The sequence below is a fragment of the Primulina eburnea genome, chromosome 12 (assembly GCF_022965805.1).
Source record: "Primulina eburnea isolate SZY01 chromosome 12, ASM2296580v1, whole genome shotgun sequence".
NCBI classification, from domain to species: Eukaryota; Viridiplantae; Streptophyta; class Magnoliopsida; order Lamiales; family Gesneriaceae; genus Primulina; species Primulina eburnea.
In genome coordinates, this window is record NC_133112.1 from 6,239,920 (window position 1) to 6,256,447 (window position 16,528).

At 35.4% G+C, this 16,528-nt stretch overlaps 3 protein-coding genes across 3 annotated transcripts; 1 reads left to right on the plus strand and 2 right to left on the minus strand.

Moving 5' to 3' along the window:
- Positions 1 to 2,278: 2,278 nt before the first annotated feature.
- On the minus strand, positions 2,279 to 3,832 carry LOC140808179 (probable membrane-associated kinase regulator 2). Its single transcript, XM_073165234.1, has 2 exons — positions 2,609 to 3,832; positions 2,279 to 2,510 (listed from the first exon to the last, which is right to left on the minus strand). Exon 1 carries the CDS (start codon positions 3,730 to 3,732, stop codon positions 2,611 to 2,613), a length of 1,122 nt encoding a protein of 373 aa, XP_073021335.1. The 5' UTR covers positions 3,733 to 3,832; the 3' UTR covers positions 2,279 to 2,510; positions 2,609 to 2,610.
- Positions 3,833 to 6,888: 3,056 nt separating this feature from the next.
- LOC140806595 (uncharacterized) lies at positions 6,889 to 7,854 on the plus strand. The gene has a single exon (XM_073163157.1). The coding sequence runs from the start codon at positions 6,889 to 6,891 to the stop codon at positions 7,852 to 7,854; it is 966 nt and encodes a 321-aa protein (XP_073019258.1).
- A 6,395-nt stretch (positions 7,855 to 14,249) lies between these two features.
- LOC140808257 (uncharacterized) lies at positions 14,250 to 16,282 on the minus strand. The gene is made up of 3 exons (XM_073165330.1): positions 15,800 to 16,282; positions 14,921 to 15,050; positions 14,250 to 14,717 (listed from the first exon to the last, which is right to left on the minus strand). The coding sequence occupies exons 1-3, from the start codon at positions 16,223 to 16,225 to the stop codon at positions 14,497 to 14,499; spliced, it is 777 nt and encodes a 258-aa protein (XP_073021431.1). The 5' UTR covers positions 16,226 to 16,282; the 3' UTR covers positions 14,250 to 14,496.
- Between the last annotated feature and the right edge of the window lie 246 nt (positions 16,283 to 16,528).

The window sequence follows — 16,528 nt, forward strand, 5'->3', positions numbered from 1 at the left end:
AATTTGCGAGAGAGAATATATAGTTGTGAAATTGAGTTATCCACGTCGCCACCTCGGTACGTACTTGCAGCATCCATCATCATAACTTAGATATCAAGGCACTAATTCCATCTCATTCAATTATTGGTTCAAGTCTAAATAATTTTAGAGTTAGTATCGTGTGAGACCGTCTCACGGATCTTAATCCGTGAGACGGGTCAACCCTATCCATATTCACAATAAAAAGTAATACTCTTAGCATAAAAAGTAATATTTTTTCATGGATGATCCAAATAAGAGATCTGTCTCACAAATACGACCCGTGAGACCATCTCATACAAGTTTTTGCCATAATTTTATTAGTCAATTGTGTGAGACTAATCTTTTATTTGAATCGTTCATAAAAAAAATATTTTTTATGTCAAAATATAACTTATTGTTATAAATAAAGATATAATAGACTCGTTTAACAGATAAATATATGTGAAATCAGACTGCTAGAATAGTTAATTGATCACAAAATATAATCTTATGTGAGACGGTCTCACATATCAATTTTATGAGACATATATTATATTTAATTGACTTATGAATAAAATTATTTTTATTTATTGTAAATATAGACAAAATTGACACATCTCATGAATAAATATACGCGACATCGTCTTACAAAAAAAAAACATACTCTTAATTGATAAGTGTCCTACATGATTAAATGAGAGGATATCATTAACACCGATATTTTGAGTAGTGGAATTAAGTAAGTGGTCCAGAAATTTCCAAGGGTAATCGCTCGTGAACTTGTGGCCAAGGCTAACCCACAACTTTTTAAAATATTTTATTAAAATAAATAGGGTCACTTGAAATTGATCAAGCTCATGCATCCATGAATATTGTATTAGACTATTGGTAAATCAAACTCCATAGGAAATCCAATTTCGAGCTTATATTTTAGCTAAAAGTTCTTTAAAATATGGGTTGAAAAGTTACAAAAATGTGACATATTATATATGTTTAATGAGGTTTTTTTTTTTGCACCAAATATTTTTGTGAAATGACAAAAATTCACGCTTGTGAAAATTAAATAATCATCTTAGACGTTAATTTTGTTTTATAAAAGTTGCACGAACACTCTCTGCGTCATTTGAAAATTTAATAAATTGAAATATTTTGATGATATCTCATAGATCAATTATCAAAATGACCGGTGACCAAAATAATTAAAAAAAAAACTCAATTTGATACAAATCATATTTCAAATCGGCTAGATTACTCAAAAAATTATATATAACGCTGCAAAATTGAACATATTGATACAGATAAAGCAATCGACGTCATCCAGTTAGTATAACAACGTCCCAATTATTCTAGAGGGGTTTAATGAAAAAGAAAAAAAAAACTCTTTTAATAATCTATAAAAGGATTACTCAATCCATATATATCACAAGCAAAAATACTAGCTTGTTTCGTGTGTGTGTGTATATATGAGAGACACACACACAAGCAAGGATTCTCTCTATTATGCGCTATTATGCTTTCATTTTTTTATTATAAATTTGCTTTTTTTATTTTTTTATTACAAATAATTATATTAAAAACTATAAATATTATTTAATTTATTAATAATATAATATTGATTATATAATATAAACATTATTAATAATTAAAAATATATTAAATAAAATATAATAATTAATATATGTAAAATAAAAAGAATATTTGGTGTAAGAATTGAATTAAAAGAGTTGGAGATTGATGTTGTATTTGGTACAGAAATCACACTATTTTAATGTAAAATTTACACAAAAATAGATTTTGTTGTTGGACATAACCTCAATAGTAACGAAGAAGCATATATGCACAAACCAAACAGTTAATAAGAGCTTAAATGTGAATAAAAATTGTGGAAAAACCAAAAAAATATAATACTTAACGTTCATTTTTAAGATAAATTGTTTGAAAATTAGATTGTACGTAGTACTCATCCCATGCATATATAACAGGGAAAAAAATTATGTTTCTGTGATTTAAAATATTACTAAAGCACGAACATTATATCAAACATTATATTTTAAGATAATGTTTGGTTGTTTTGTCAAGATCCGTGAGACGATCTCACATGAGACACACTCGTTTAATAATCACGATATTATTTATTTACACGTTCACCCAAAATGTCGACTTGCCTCAATTTCACATAAAGAGAACAAAAATTTTCAACGTTAACATACAGAGAATGAAGGATTCAATGTATTTAATTATTTTATTATAAACGAATTATTATATATAATATGGACATATAGGAAATCCATCATTTTAATTAATCACTACCTTCAAAGCATTCAAAGTTGAAAAGACCAAAACCTAAGTGCTTTTAACCCTAATTTAAGCACTTTGACCATCTATTTTATTTAATTTAATAATTTAATTTACAATAATAATAACTAAGTACTAATTAGCCAGTTCTCCACTGATCTTTCCAGAAAATATAAATGCTAAAAATCCAAGTTGGATCAGTCAACAAACGGGACCTGTAAAAATTCATCAGAGGAAAGAAATTATTTATTTATAAAATTATAATTATAACATAAGAAATTTTTAAATTTCAAGAAAGTGGAGATTAATTTACCTCTACAGGCGTTGAAAGGATCTCTTACAATGTAGAATGGCGTCTTGAATCCCATCCTGAACCTGTAACAGCGAGTCATCACGGCGGTCCGGTGCTGCCACCTTCACCGGCGGAGACGCTGCGACGGCTGCTGACGCTGACCGGCTTTTACCCAACTGTTTGTGCTCTACTTTCGGCCCTGTTTGCTGTAATACTCCATTAGCTTGAGTTACACGACTCTTCATTCTTTCGGCCGCCGCTTTAACGGCCTCAGCCGCTCCCGGTCCTTCCTCCATCGGCACACATGGAGGAGAAGATGCTGCGGTGCCGCCCTTCGAACCCGAGAAGCTCAACTGCCCAGAAAACTTCAGTTTCTCGACATAACGCTTTGAAACACGAATGTATAAAGGTTTAACCATTTTCAAATACTTTTGGATCAACTTTTTGTCATCTGAAACTCCACTTAAATCTAAATTTTCCTCGCTATTCTTTGGCCCTTTTCCCTGTTTTTCCTTAGAATTATTCTCTCTGGTAAACAGAGAGAAAAGTGGGCCTTTCACCTCCTCGACCTTAAATTTCACAGTAAAAAACTTACCACTTGTTTTAGTAACCTGATTTCCTTGAAATTTCAGGGTTTCCACATCTTCTCGCCCGGTTTTCTCGTTATTCTCCGTTTTTTCAGTTTTTGATCTCTTGAACTTGAGCAAAAGTACACGAATTTTGGTCGCTGACTTCAGTAAAGAAACTGGAAAGCTGTACGAGGTTTCTTCCGAAACGTTCAGCAAAATGCTTGAAGATTCAACTGTAAATTTCTGGTCTCCTCCATTATCATGCTCCGATTCTTCTTCCTCACGGGACCCATCTTCAGTTTCATCTCCAAGTTCCGTTTTTGGAGGTCTTGTATCATCATTTTCCTGGAATTTTGGCGTTGTCTCATCTTCTTCAGCGTCGGTTTCATCTTCAGGGAGCGTGAACTCGAGGTCGAAGTATGGACCATCTTCTCCGTCGGAGGAGCAAGGACTCACGGCGGCTGTGACGATTGTCGGGGTGGAGGCAGAGTCTTGTTCCACGACACCTGTAAGACATCCTCCTCCGCCACCGTCGCCGCCGCTTCTCCAGTACTTAAGTAAAGAGAAAGCTTCCATTATTGGTAGAAGAATCAGAACAACTAGTGTACTGACTATGTTGGGAATGTGTCGACTGTTGAATGTTCACTCCATTCATGGAGATTTTATAGACAGAGATATGTTTTTATGGGAAATTGTTCTTTTATTTTATTTTCTTTATTTTGGTCACAAAAAAATATTTTTCTCTTTTTTAAAAAATAAAAATTATTATTATTATTATTTTAAATAAATAAATAAATATTGGAAGTGAACAAAGTAGAGCTGGCGACGAAGCAGTGGGAACATCAATCAGTGGGAGTGTGGGTAAGTTAAACCATTCTCGGCACAGATTGACATTTTTTTCCAATATTTTTTTATTCCAATCGATACAATATATTAGTTTTTTTTTTAATTACTATGGATGGTAAAGATTTGATTTTACGTGAAAATTCAAAAACTTGTCTCTTGTAATTGTCTATCAGAAATATTAGTGTAGTTATCCACAAAACAAATTGAACTCGATATCAGTAAAATTTTAAGAGTAGGTGTAGGTTTTATATGAGACCGTCTCACGGATTTTAATCTGTGAGACGGATCAACCCTACTCATATTCATAATAAAAAGTAATACTTTTAGTATAAAAAATAATACATTTTCATGGAGGATCCAAATAAGAGATTCGTCTCACAAATACGACCAGTGAGACCGTCTCACACAAGTTTTTGTCAGATTTTAAAACTCAAATTAATAATATTTTAGCTCGAATTTGATTAGATGATTAAAATTTTAATTTTTTTTGTTTAAATTCAACTCAAAATGTTAGAATATGCATACGAGCTATTTAGATTATTGCTCGAATATTAAAGCTGAAGAATTAATGTTCAAAAGTTTAAAACGTGTATATATATATTAATAAAATATTAAAGTTCGTGAAATATTGAATAAGATAATTTTAGCTCGACTTCATTTCGGGAAAAGTTTGAAAATGTGTGAATTCGGCTTGAGTTCGATGATTTCGAATAAGAATCAAATATCTATCGAGTATGTTCAAAAAGCTCGCGAACCTGCTTAATTCGTTTATAACCCTATGTTTACGTCACTTCATCACACGAATGTATCCCATGAAACTTTAGGCTTTGATCAATCTCAAAAAAATTCCTTTTCGAAATTTTTGAAAAAATCACAAAAAATTTAATAGTATCTCAAAAATCGAAATTCATGTAAGATTTTAATCGGAATTCCACAAATTTATATGTTAGAATTCATTTGATGATATTTTTATTTATTTTGCTTATACATGCAATATTATTTATCGATAATATGGAAAGACTAAAAGCTCTTGTAAACTTTTTATTGTGTTTACTTCGATATTTAATTTTGAGTGGATACCAAGTTTTAAAATTAAGTTGAAAAAAACACAAGTTTAAGGTTTTTTTCTTGTATACGTGAAAATGGCCATTAAAAACTGTCAACAAACAGAATTTTCTAAGCAATACAAAAAGTAATACCAGTAGTAATAATGAACAAGAAGTGTTAATAACAAAATAAGAAGTGCACTTGTCAACTTTTAACAACTAATACAATTATAATCCAAACCTTGTTATATACAAACAAAATGAATGGTAATCTTATCGATCCGTTTTAGACTATTTTCTGATATTTGGATGCATAATTTTTGTGCTCTATGAAAATTTGTGTATGCCGAAAAGATTTCCTTTCAGATTTAATGTTAAGATCAGATATTGATTTAGAAGGAGTTAATAAATAAACTTAAAAAATTCTAAAAATATTTCGGTTAGGTAAACAACGCTAAAATAGAATTATTTTCAGCTGAGTATCAATAAGTCAACAAGTTGTTACTGCATGTAAATACCCTAGGGTTCTTTCGCTCTTAGGGTTGGAAAACCTACGCCGTGTAGGATTGTTTGGTTCGATCATCTTTTTGATCTGAACGTTGGCCTGTTTTCTCGTTATTATGGATCCAGATGAAATCTCTCGTCTAGTTGAAGCGATTAAACTCTCTCCGCCAAAGCCAAACGAGACTATTCTATTGGATGAATCAGAGATACACATGGGAAAGGAGCGACTATCTACGTGCTTGGTGGCTAAGGTCCATTCACCTAAAGCAATAAATAGAGACACCTTCCGGCAGCAGATGCCCCAGATTCTCCAAGCATCGCGGAAGATCAATATCGAGGCTATGGGGGACAATATATTTGTGTGCGATTTCAATTCCCAACGAGACAGGCACCGGGCACTCACGGATGGCCCTTGGAACTTCTTCCGCAGTCTGGTGATTTTTAAGGAACCTGTGGGTTGGAAAAATCCAACTGACATGGATTTTGACGAGATAGCGATCTGGGTTCAATGCCATAACCTTCCATTGGCCTTCATGCAAGGGGACCTACTGCACAAGGTGGGACGTCATATTGGTCGGGTAGAAGAGGTTGACTCGGGTGAAAATGGAATTTTTTTGGGCCGATTTGCGAGAATTCGGGTACGAATAAATATTACTCAACCTTTAATGAAATGTATTCGTATTAAGGCAAGGGGAGTGGAGGAAGACATTATAGTTTTGCTGGTCTACGAGCGCTTACCGGACTTCTGCTATGCATGTGGACGAATTGGGCATACGGCTCGGGATTGTGATGATATTGGGGCTGATAAAACCACCCATGCTTATGGAATTTGGCTACGTGCTTCGACTCATATCGGCAGCGGACGGAAAAACCCACCCCGAACAGATAATTCGGCCCCTAATCCCGATGAGGGCCATTTGCTTGAAGCCACTGGGGAGGAGGGCAATGCCAAAGAAGATAATATGGACTTAGAAAGCCAAGCACTTGTGACAACAAATAAAAGATCGGCCAGTGCCCTGATGACAAACCACGACCTGCTTAACACTCATTTGCCGACCATTGACACTTCGAATGAGAAGAAATCAGAGGAGACAAGAAATGTTGTTGGCACTACAAAGCAATGGAAACGTCGGGCAAGAGCAGTCGGTGAACATAAGACATCGAATATGATCTCTTCATCGGAAATATTGGCCAAATGTTGTCTATACACTACAGCTGATGAAAGTATCTCCCAGGAACATACAAGCCCACTGAAAAAGAAACTGAAAAATGGAACGGAGAATTCTAGTTCAAATGACATAGCGGCGGTGGTTGCCCAGCAACCCCGCCGATCATCATGAATCTTATATGTTGGAATGCTCGGGGGCTTGGGAACCCACGATCATTCCGTGAATTACGGCGACTCATCGCCGAAAAGGACCCAACTCTCTTTTTTTTGAGCGAAACAAAAATGAGAGCTACTAAGTGCAAGCTATGGAAGAGTATTCTGCGATTTACAGGATGTTTTATGGTGGACTGCAAAGGTAAAAGTGGGGGTCTTATACTGTTCTGGAAAAACCTAGCCGATGTATCAATCAAATCTTATTCTATGGGGCACATTGACTGTGTTATTCAGGAATCCGGAAACTTATGGCGTTTTACGGGTTTTTATGGCCAACCAGACGCATCATTACGTCATTTTTCATGGGACCTCCTAAAAAGACTTAAGAGTCTACGAGAACTTGATGGCATTCCTTGGTTAGTAGGTGGAGATTTTAATGAAATTTGTTACGAAAGTGAAAAGTTGGGGGGTAATCGAAGACCAATCCCACAAATGCAAGCCTTCCGGGACACACTGGAGGTATGTGAGCTCCAAGACATATTTTGTCACGGAGATGCATTTACATGGGTCAATCGACGAAGAACGGAAAATTTGGTTTTTGAAAGGCTGGACAAATTTGAAGGCAGCCTAAATTGGAGACTATTGTACCCGACGGCCCACGCTTCCTCTATGGAATTCTTTCACTCTGATCATCGGCCTATCTGTATGAAGTTGACTAGTGCGCATTCACAGGGGTCAGCAAAGAAGGCTTTCTCCAGAACCACGTTCAGGTTCGAACGATTCTGGTTGACAGAAGAGGATTGTGGAGAGATAGTTCAAATGGGTTGGGGAGAGGGTAACCATTCTATTCCACTACCAACGCGTATTCTCCAGTGCAAAGAATCACTACAAACTTGGGCTCGTGCAAAATTTCAGAATATACCAAAGAGACTAAAAGAGAAGCGATCATTACTCAATGGCCTACGCACAAGCAAAAAATAGGACTCATCTGTCAGTCAAATCCACAACCTTGAGGACGAAATTGAACAGCTGGACACAAAGGAGGAATTATATTGGCAACAACGAAGTCGAATATCTTGGCTGAATGATGGCGACCGAAATTCTAAATATTTCCACGCTACAGCAACACAACGGCGAGCTTGAAATTCCATTCCTGGTTTGACATCATCGCATGGAGATTGGTGCACTGACAGGGATGGCATGGAAAAAATTGTGTTAGATTATTTTGGCTCCTTATTCACCTCAGATACTCCTACAGAGGGCAACATGCAACCCATTCTTGAAGTCTTGCCGAGGAAAGTTGATGATCACATGAATAATCTTCTCTGTTCACTGTTCACTGCATCTGAGGTTAAGCGTGCATTGTTTGATATGCATCCGGACAAAGCTCCTGGCCCCGATGGGATTCCTTCTCTTTTCTATCAGAAATTCTGGCATGTTGTTGGTAAGGAAGTAACAGAATCAGTCTTACATATTCTGAACGACAATGCCGACTTTGAATCTTGGAATGAAATGATGGTTACACTGATTCCTAAAACGGCAAATCCGGTGCTTATGAAGGAATTCAGGCCGATTAGTTTACGCAATGTTTGTTACAAGATCATATCTAGAGCCATAACCAATCGGTTCAGGCCAATGCTTGAAAAGATTATTGATGAATTCCAGAGTGCGTTTATTCCTGGGCGACAGATCGCCGATAACATAATAGTCGGCTTTGAAACAATTCATTGGATGAGCAACAGAAAATCTGGAAGAACGGGTTGGGCTGCGCTAAAGCTGGACATGAGTAAAGCATATGACATGGTTGAGTGGGATTTCGTACAAAAACTTATGAATCGATTGGGTTTTGCCGATACATGGATTGATAAAGTCATGAGGTGTGTGCGATCATTCAAATATTACTTTCGACTCAATCAAGAAGTAGTAGGACCCATAACCCCTACACGAGGACTGAGACAAGGAGATCCACTATCACCTTATCTATTTGTTCTATGTGCGTACAGTTTATCTGCTCTATTTACATCGTATGAGGCAAGATGGTGGATCCGAGGTGTGCGTGTTGCTTCATCTAGTCCATCGGTCTCTCATCTCTTCTTTGCGGATGATAGTTTGGTGTTTTTCAGGGCATCGTTGGAGGAAGGGGCTCGGGTTAAAGAATGTCTACAGGCTTATGAAAGATCATCGGGCCAGTTGATCAACTATGATAAGTCAGCACTATCATTTAGCCCAAATACCAACCCATCTCTGATTGGGTCAATCAAAATGGTTTTGACTATTCCTGTCGTTCAAAGACATGATATATACTTGGGACTACCCACGGTTTCGATGAGAAGCAAGAGACTCCAATTCCGATATCTGGTGGACAGAGTGATTAAGAGAACCCAAGGATGGGGACATAAATGGTTCTCGGTCGGGGGAAAAGAAGTGCTTATCAAATCTGTACTCCAGTCTATTCCCACTTATGCTATGTCCTGCTTCAGAATTCCTAAATCAATCTGTGATGAGATCGAGAAAGAATGTGAGAATTTCTGGTGGGGAGTGGAGAATGGAAAGAGGAAATTGCACTGGAAAACATGGGATTTTCTTTGCAGACCGAAAATGAGGGGAGGACTCGGCTTCCGGAAAATGGCTGAGTTTAACCGAGCACTGTTGGCCAATCAATTCTGGAGGATATTGCGAAATCCTGAATCCCTAGCAGCCAAAGTCCTTAAGGGACGGCACTTTCGACACGGAGATATTATGACAGCAGGGACATGCACCAATCCGTCATTTATCTAGAGATATCTTATCTGGAGCAGAGAAATTCTTGAGAAAGGATTGATTTGGCGCGTTGGAAATGGACGCTCAATAAGAATCTTTGAGGATAATTGGATCCCAGGTTTGACATCAAAATTATGCATTCCCAATGAGACATGGCAGAATAATGCGAAAGTAGAATCCCTGATTATAAATGGCGGTTGGGACACTTCGGCGATAGTGCAAAACTTCAATCCATTCATTGCCGAGAAAATACTACACATTCCCATTCAAACTCAACATACTGTGGATACCAGATTTTGGCGGTTTGATACGAAAGGTCACTACTCCGCAAGGGATGGGTATCGTCTACAAATAGGTCTCTTTTCACCCCCGGAGAACCAATCAGAGCATTCAATGCAAAAATGGTGGTCCTTTATTTGGAGCCTCTCCATACCCCCGAAGGTACGCATTTTTTGGTGGCGGGTAGCCCATGATATTATTCCCACAAACATAAATCTACTCCACCACCATGTACCGGTCAGGGGACAGTGTTACTTATGCCACTCCCAGCATGATTCTACATGCCACTCATTATTTTTTTGTGAGGCTGTCAAGAAGATATGGAAGGACACAGAATACTACTCATTGCTGAAATATGTCAAAAAGTCCTGCACGATGGATTTATGCTGTTGGATGAGCGCACATTTATCCCATGAGAATTTTGAAAAGTTTGTTATACTATCCTGGGCAGTATGGAAAGAAAGGCTAAAGATCCTACATGGTAATGAAGGGCTACTGAATGAAAGGATAATTACTTGGAGTAGTACCTTCCTAACAGAATTCCAAGCTGCTAAATCGGCTGCTCGAAATCCTCCTCAAGGGCGAGCTCTGACCAGAAAATGGAAACCACCAGAAGCAAATTACTTAAAGTTGAACGTTGATGCCTGCTACAATGAACACCTAAATCATTACAGTGTAGGTGGAGCACTACGAGACAACCAAGGCAGACTGCTCCTGGCTTTTGGGAAACAAATTTTGAAACCCAACTCAGTGCTTATGGGAGAACTCGAGGCAATTCATGAAGGTATCAAGCTATTATATGACAAACATTTCCATGATGTCCAAGTTACAACAGATTCCTTATTGGCAGTGCAAGCAGTCACGACCTCTCAGGATGACATTAGCTATGTAGGATTACGGGCTTCGGTTATCAAAGACCTGGTCCAGGAACCGGTATTGTCTAGCTTTTTTTATGAGAATAGATTGGCTAATCATGTGGCCCATAGTATTGCTCTCTTTTCTTCTTGCTCCCACTCATCCTTTGTCTGGAAGAATGGCGAGTTCCCTCTGTGGCTAGTAAATCTTGTAACTCTTGATCTTTCTTAATAAAATTACAAGGCTTGCTGTCAAAAAAAATTAAAGCAACGCAATTTTCACCTCAAAAAAAAATAATGTTTGAGCACAAAATTGGCTTAAGGTAAGAATAATTAGGCTATCAAATTAAATATTGAACAAGAAAAGACAACATCAATTTGTTTATGAAAGTTCGGAGACTTCAATCACTCCAATGTTACCTCTTCTTCTTTGCTGAAAGACTTCGAAAATTACAACAATTTGCAACCGTCCCATTCGGCAAGACCACCGCTTAACTGAAAACTCTTAGTAACTCACTTAACATAAATGATAAATACACTTATTCTTATATTACAAGTATTTCATAAATATAATATTAAACACAAAATATCCTTAATGATCTAATTAAAACACTCAAGTGTGTGCTATGAAATTTTTATTAGTTGGGCACTTGAAAGCTTGAACTTTTCCGAAGATGCGAGAGAGTTGGACTGGCCGATATCTTCTTTGATCAAGCGGTAAGTAAAATCAAATATACGTTCCTAATAAAATGGTAGTTGGTCATGTAATTTTCCACGTCAATATCTTTTTTTGAAAATAATACACTACAAGTAATGCTAATAGAATTCAGACTTTCTAACAAATATCAGAGACTGCTTAAATACAAAAAACTTTATCTGACAATTTAGCGGAATATTTCACCCTACATGTGGGGGCAGTGCCTGTGTAGATCCATGGTCCAGATTTAGGCACAAGTACATATGGTCCACTATTTTTTTTAAAATCACAAATGTGGCTAAATCTGGACCATCTAAATCTTATGAACAGTGTTCCCACATGTACGATCGAACGATCCCAATTTAGCTGGGCCTCGATTATGACGGATTCAAGGTTGTTTATATGAGAAGTCTGATTGATTTATGATTTGATAAGCTTCTCAATTAAGCTACTATCTTCATTTCACCTAGTCTCGTAATTTATTTCGGTAGGCCTCGAGAGATGGTTCAGTAAATTTAATTGTCTTTTCGTTTAAAGACCTCTGTTGATCTTCGGTTTAAACCGTCAAAACTTAATTGATCTGATATTGAAGTTGCTCGAAATTTATCTATGATAAAATATATTACAAAAAAAATATTAAATGACTTTGTTATGTTATTCATCATGAAAAAAATGGTCGAAAACATTGATTATGAAAATTTAATCAATACTTTTGCTTACAAATCTATAAGATGAGCAATATTCAACTGATTATATACTGATTCAAAACATGAATTTACATTTTTTTATGATCTTATTATATTAGTTTTTTATTATAATATAATTTATCTGTCTTTTATTTCTATAATTTATTATATATATATTATCATATTTATCGATAAAAAAATATACATAAAAATTAAGCATTAAAGATATTTTTTTTTGCGCTAGTCTAAAACATAAAAAAATCTTGGGAATGATTATATTTTGAATAAAATATTCGAGAAGATAGAAGTGTCAAAATCCGACACGATCCACCAACCCGACACGACTCAACCCGAAAAAAATAAGGTTTGGGGTTTTCGGGTTCGGGTCAGATCGAGTTGGACCCGATAGCTGACTCGAAAAAAATGATCAGGTTGGGTTTGGGTTTGCGTTCGGTTGACCCAAAAATTTATTTTTTATATATTTATATCATAAATTTTCTAATTTAATATTTATTTTGAACATTTTTTATTTTTTAAAATAATTTTTTATTTGATTTAGTAAATATACTTTATTTTTCTACGATTAGACTTTCAAATTTAAATCATATATATGAGGGAGTTTTTGTTATTATGTGTTTAAATTAGAATATAAAAATTATTATTATTTGAATTTTATTTCATTTTCTTTTAAAAATTCAAAATCTGGTTATACGGGTTGATCGAGTTGATTCGAGTTCAGGTTCGGATTGAAAGTTTTCGGGTTGGTTTGGGTTCGGGTTGAGCAATGTTTGAATAGTATTATTTCTCACTCCGGTCCAAACCATCCGAATTGACACCTTAACGAGAAGCTGAAGTAAATAATATTAAAAAATAAAAAGTAAAAATACTTTTTTTTAAATTTTGTTGGTTGGATTGAATCTATTTATTATTGATAATTATAATGTTGTGCGATGGGCATGACAGAGGAGTCATGTGACTTAGCAGTCATTTTGTCAGTCATCGTAACCTATCAATCAACTGGTTCATCACGAATGTGCTGAGGGAGAGAGACTACGTTGTCTTGTATATCTAATAAATAAATATTATTTCAATCATATTAATATAAAATTATATTTATTTATTAAAAATAACAATTTTCAACGTACTTGAGAAACTATGCTTTAATTCATGCGATTTAATTATATCAGAGGGTGTGTAAAAGTAACATGGTAATATAAATTATTTATTAAGTAAATAATATAATTAATATTTTACACAAAAAAATCTATATTAAAGTTTAAACGATGTGCAAAATAACAAGAAAAACAAAAATTATTGATATCTCATACAATTTTAGTTTAGGGAAAATAACTTTTTTTTTTCATTCGTTATTTTGAGTTTAGATTGGTTAAATTTTCAAATTTTAATTTTGGTGTAATAAATTTTAATTCTTGGTATTCAATCATATTTCGTAAAGTAGCACTCGAAAATACTGATGTAAAACAATACAATACTGATGTGACATAAAAAATTGTTGACTTGTCTGATGTCACGTCAGCCGTTAGATCAAAATATCCAAAAATTAAAAATTACTATATGAAAATCAAAATTTGAAAAAGTAATAAATCAAAAATCCAAAATTGGATAAGTTGATGAAAAAAAAATCATTTTCAATTTAGCTCAATGACACATCACATGGAAAACATTTTTTCCAATTTTAATTTGTAATAATTTGAACATTTTAAAGATTTTAAAAGTGTTTGTAATTTCTAAAAAATGTTGCAAACTATCTCTATTTAAAGTTGAAAAAGAAGGTTACAAACAATCTCTAATAAAGTAGAAAGAATGAATTGAACGATAACAATATGTGATTGGTTAAAACAATTACTATTACAATTTTATTCACTTAAAAATCATGCCTCGTCTCCTCATTATAAATCTCCTCTATAGTTTATTCCAGGAAATTTTGGGAATAACCATGGTCAAAACTATTTTTTTCAAAAAATAACTTTGAATATTATTGAAAATTGCTCAATCAAATCTATTTTTTTTTGAAAAAAAAAAATAACATTTGAATATTATTGAAAATTGCTCAAATATCCTAATATAAGCACAAAAGACTTGAGGGTGAGTATATAATATCTTTCCAAGAAGCATAATACAGAGTAAATTTCCACATCTCTTGGACTGCTATCCATAATTAGCTTCATTTTGTTTAACAGGGTGCATTCAACCACAGGTTTCTTTAACAAGTGACAGATAAAAGAAAATCATGATCAAAATGAAGGAATCACTTTTTTTGGCAATGGCCTTGCACAATATTATGACATTGTTACAACCAATCAAAATTTGAAATAAAAATAGGTGCTCATTTGGATTTCTGTTGATCGGAAACTCTGGAGGGCGTAATCTTGCAAACGGCCTCATCCTTTGATCTTAGAAGCTTCAGAGCAGGATGAACTTTAAGATCTCCCGCGACTATCTTTTGCCCAACATCGAGCTCGCTCACATCCACATCAATATAAGGTGGAATAATATCTGCAGGACAAAGATATTCGACTGTTCTTTTGATGATGTTCAGAGGTGAACCTGCAGACCAGTGACAAAACAAAAGAAAAAGGCTCAGAAACGAGAGAAAATGTAGCTTCATACAGCAGAAAAATATCACAACACAAGAACAATGATCTACAATGCACGGAAATGGATATCAGGACACACTATATGATACGAATAAGGGATATGTTTCCAGAAAAGTAAAATACTGTGAAAATGAAACAATTTTCTGAATGCACCTTTTTTGAGTCCAGGGGAAACATCATCTCCTCTTAACACTAAAGGAATGTTGACCTTTAACAAAGCACTCGATGGAGCTCTTATAAATGTAACATTAAGCACAGCATCTGTCCTCGGATGCAGATGAAGCTGACATGCAGAAAGAAGAATTCAACCAGAGCATATCCAGAACTAAATAATTTGATATACAGAGTACATAACTGTTAAAAGCATTCAAAATCTTCATAAAAAATCCAAATCTGTATCTGCTTCTTCTATACTGTACATTTGAATGGCAATGGCTTAAAAAAAACAAATGGTCCACTCTATTATTTATTACCAGAACTCAGAAATAGTTTGATCCAATAAAAGGAGCACCACAACTCTCAGACATGAAAAAAATTGCTCACGCATCCAAAAATAAACTCGCCATGAGCTTCTAGAGAACACTTAAAGATATCCTTACTCCATCACTAGGAGCAAAGATTCCGCCTAGGACGGAAGTGAAATACAATAACAAGTCCTTATAATCTTGTTCCACCAAGTATCCGATGAATTCATCTGGATTTCCGGACACGATGACTACCTTATCTACTCAAGAAGTAATACATACAGTATGCCCGATCAGATTTAACAAAAAATTGTGATTACTAGTTGGAAACAAAGGGAAATCGGAGGCACTCTAATAACCATTTTCAAAGAAGCCCAAAAATTGCACAAGTTTTTTAACAAATCATTACACAAATTATAGACAAGCACATGAAAATTGTAAGGATCAGTTTACATTTAAATATCAGTTGTAGGTCAATAAGAATCGTTCGTGCAATTAATTGCAAATTCCTAGCTCACTAAAACTTCTTCTACTCGGATGAATAATGCAGTTAACACATAGAACATACATTTCTGGGCAAAACCCGGGCTTTTTCTACAATCTCATCCGAGCCAAATTGGGACACAACTTCGAGATCAAAAAGCCTAGAAAGGAAGAAAGATCGACCCAAATGGTTCACGAGTTTCTTAATCTGATTCGACTGAACCGAAAGTAGGCGCTTATTGCCCCCGTGCTGGCCATCTTCTTGCTCGAACACAATACTCGGCACGCGGCCAGCTTTCCTCTCCTTGGCGGCAATATTCTTTCCGGAGGTGGCGCGTGGAATCGCGTGGATGGTTTCATCGTATTTAGGGTCTGGTCTTGGGAATCCCTCAAGATAGAAGAACTGTGGAGGAGTAGTGTCAAGCTCTTGGAGGAGTGCGACGGAGGCATAACGGCGGAAGTGGTGGGGGAGAGTGGCTGTAGTCAAAGCTGCGGCTCGTCGGATCAGCATTTGGGTGGGTGAGGGAGGGGATTTGAAGGGTTTTGAAACACGATGAAATGGGGGACTGTGGAGTGACAGTAACCAAAAATAGAACTTGGACCCGTTTGATTTGGGCCTTCAGTAAGTTAGCAATAAGGACCGGCCCAATCCATTTCCTTTACTGAGCTATCAGTTGGGTCTGTTATGGGCCTCCTATTTTTCAAAGTTTACCTTCAGTGAACATATACGCATCCAATAATTATATGAATTGTATAAAAAAAACTTCGAACAATTCATTTTAAAAAAACAAATAAAATATCTCTCCAGTAATTT

Bases quoted from the DNA above. Each gene is read 5' to 3' on its own strand.
- LOC140808179 (XM_073165234.1), bottom strand. From the start codon at position 3,732: ATGGAAGCTTTCTCTTTACTTAAGTACTGGAGAAGCGGCGGCGACGGT.
- LOC140806595 (XM_073163157.1), top strand. From the start codon at position 6,889: ATGAATCTTATATGTTGGAATGCTCGGGGGCTTGGGAACCCACGATCA.
- LOC140808257 (XM_073165330.1), bottom strand. From the start codon at position 16,225: ATGCTGATCCGACGAGCCGCAGCTTTGACTACAGCCACTCTCCCCCAC. The intron at 15,051-15,799 runs GTATGTTCTATG...TCTGCATGTCAG, and splicing joins CCCGGGTTTTGCCCAGAAAT to CTTCATCTGCATCCGAGGAC. The intron at 14,718-14,920 runs GTGCATTCAGAA...ACTGGTCTGCAG, and splicing joins TTCCCCTGGACTCAAAAAAG to GTTCACCTCTGAACATCATC.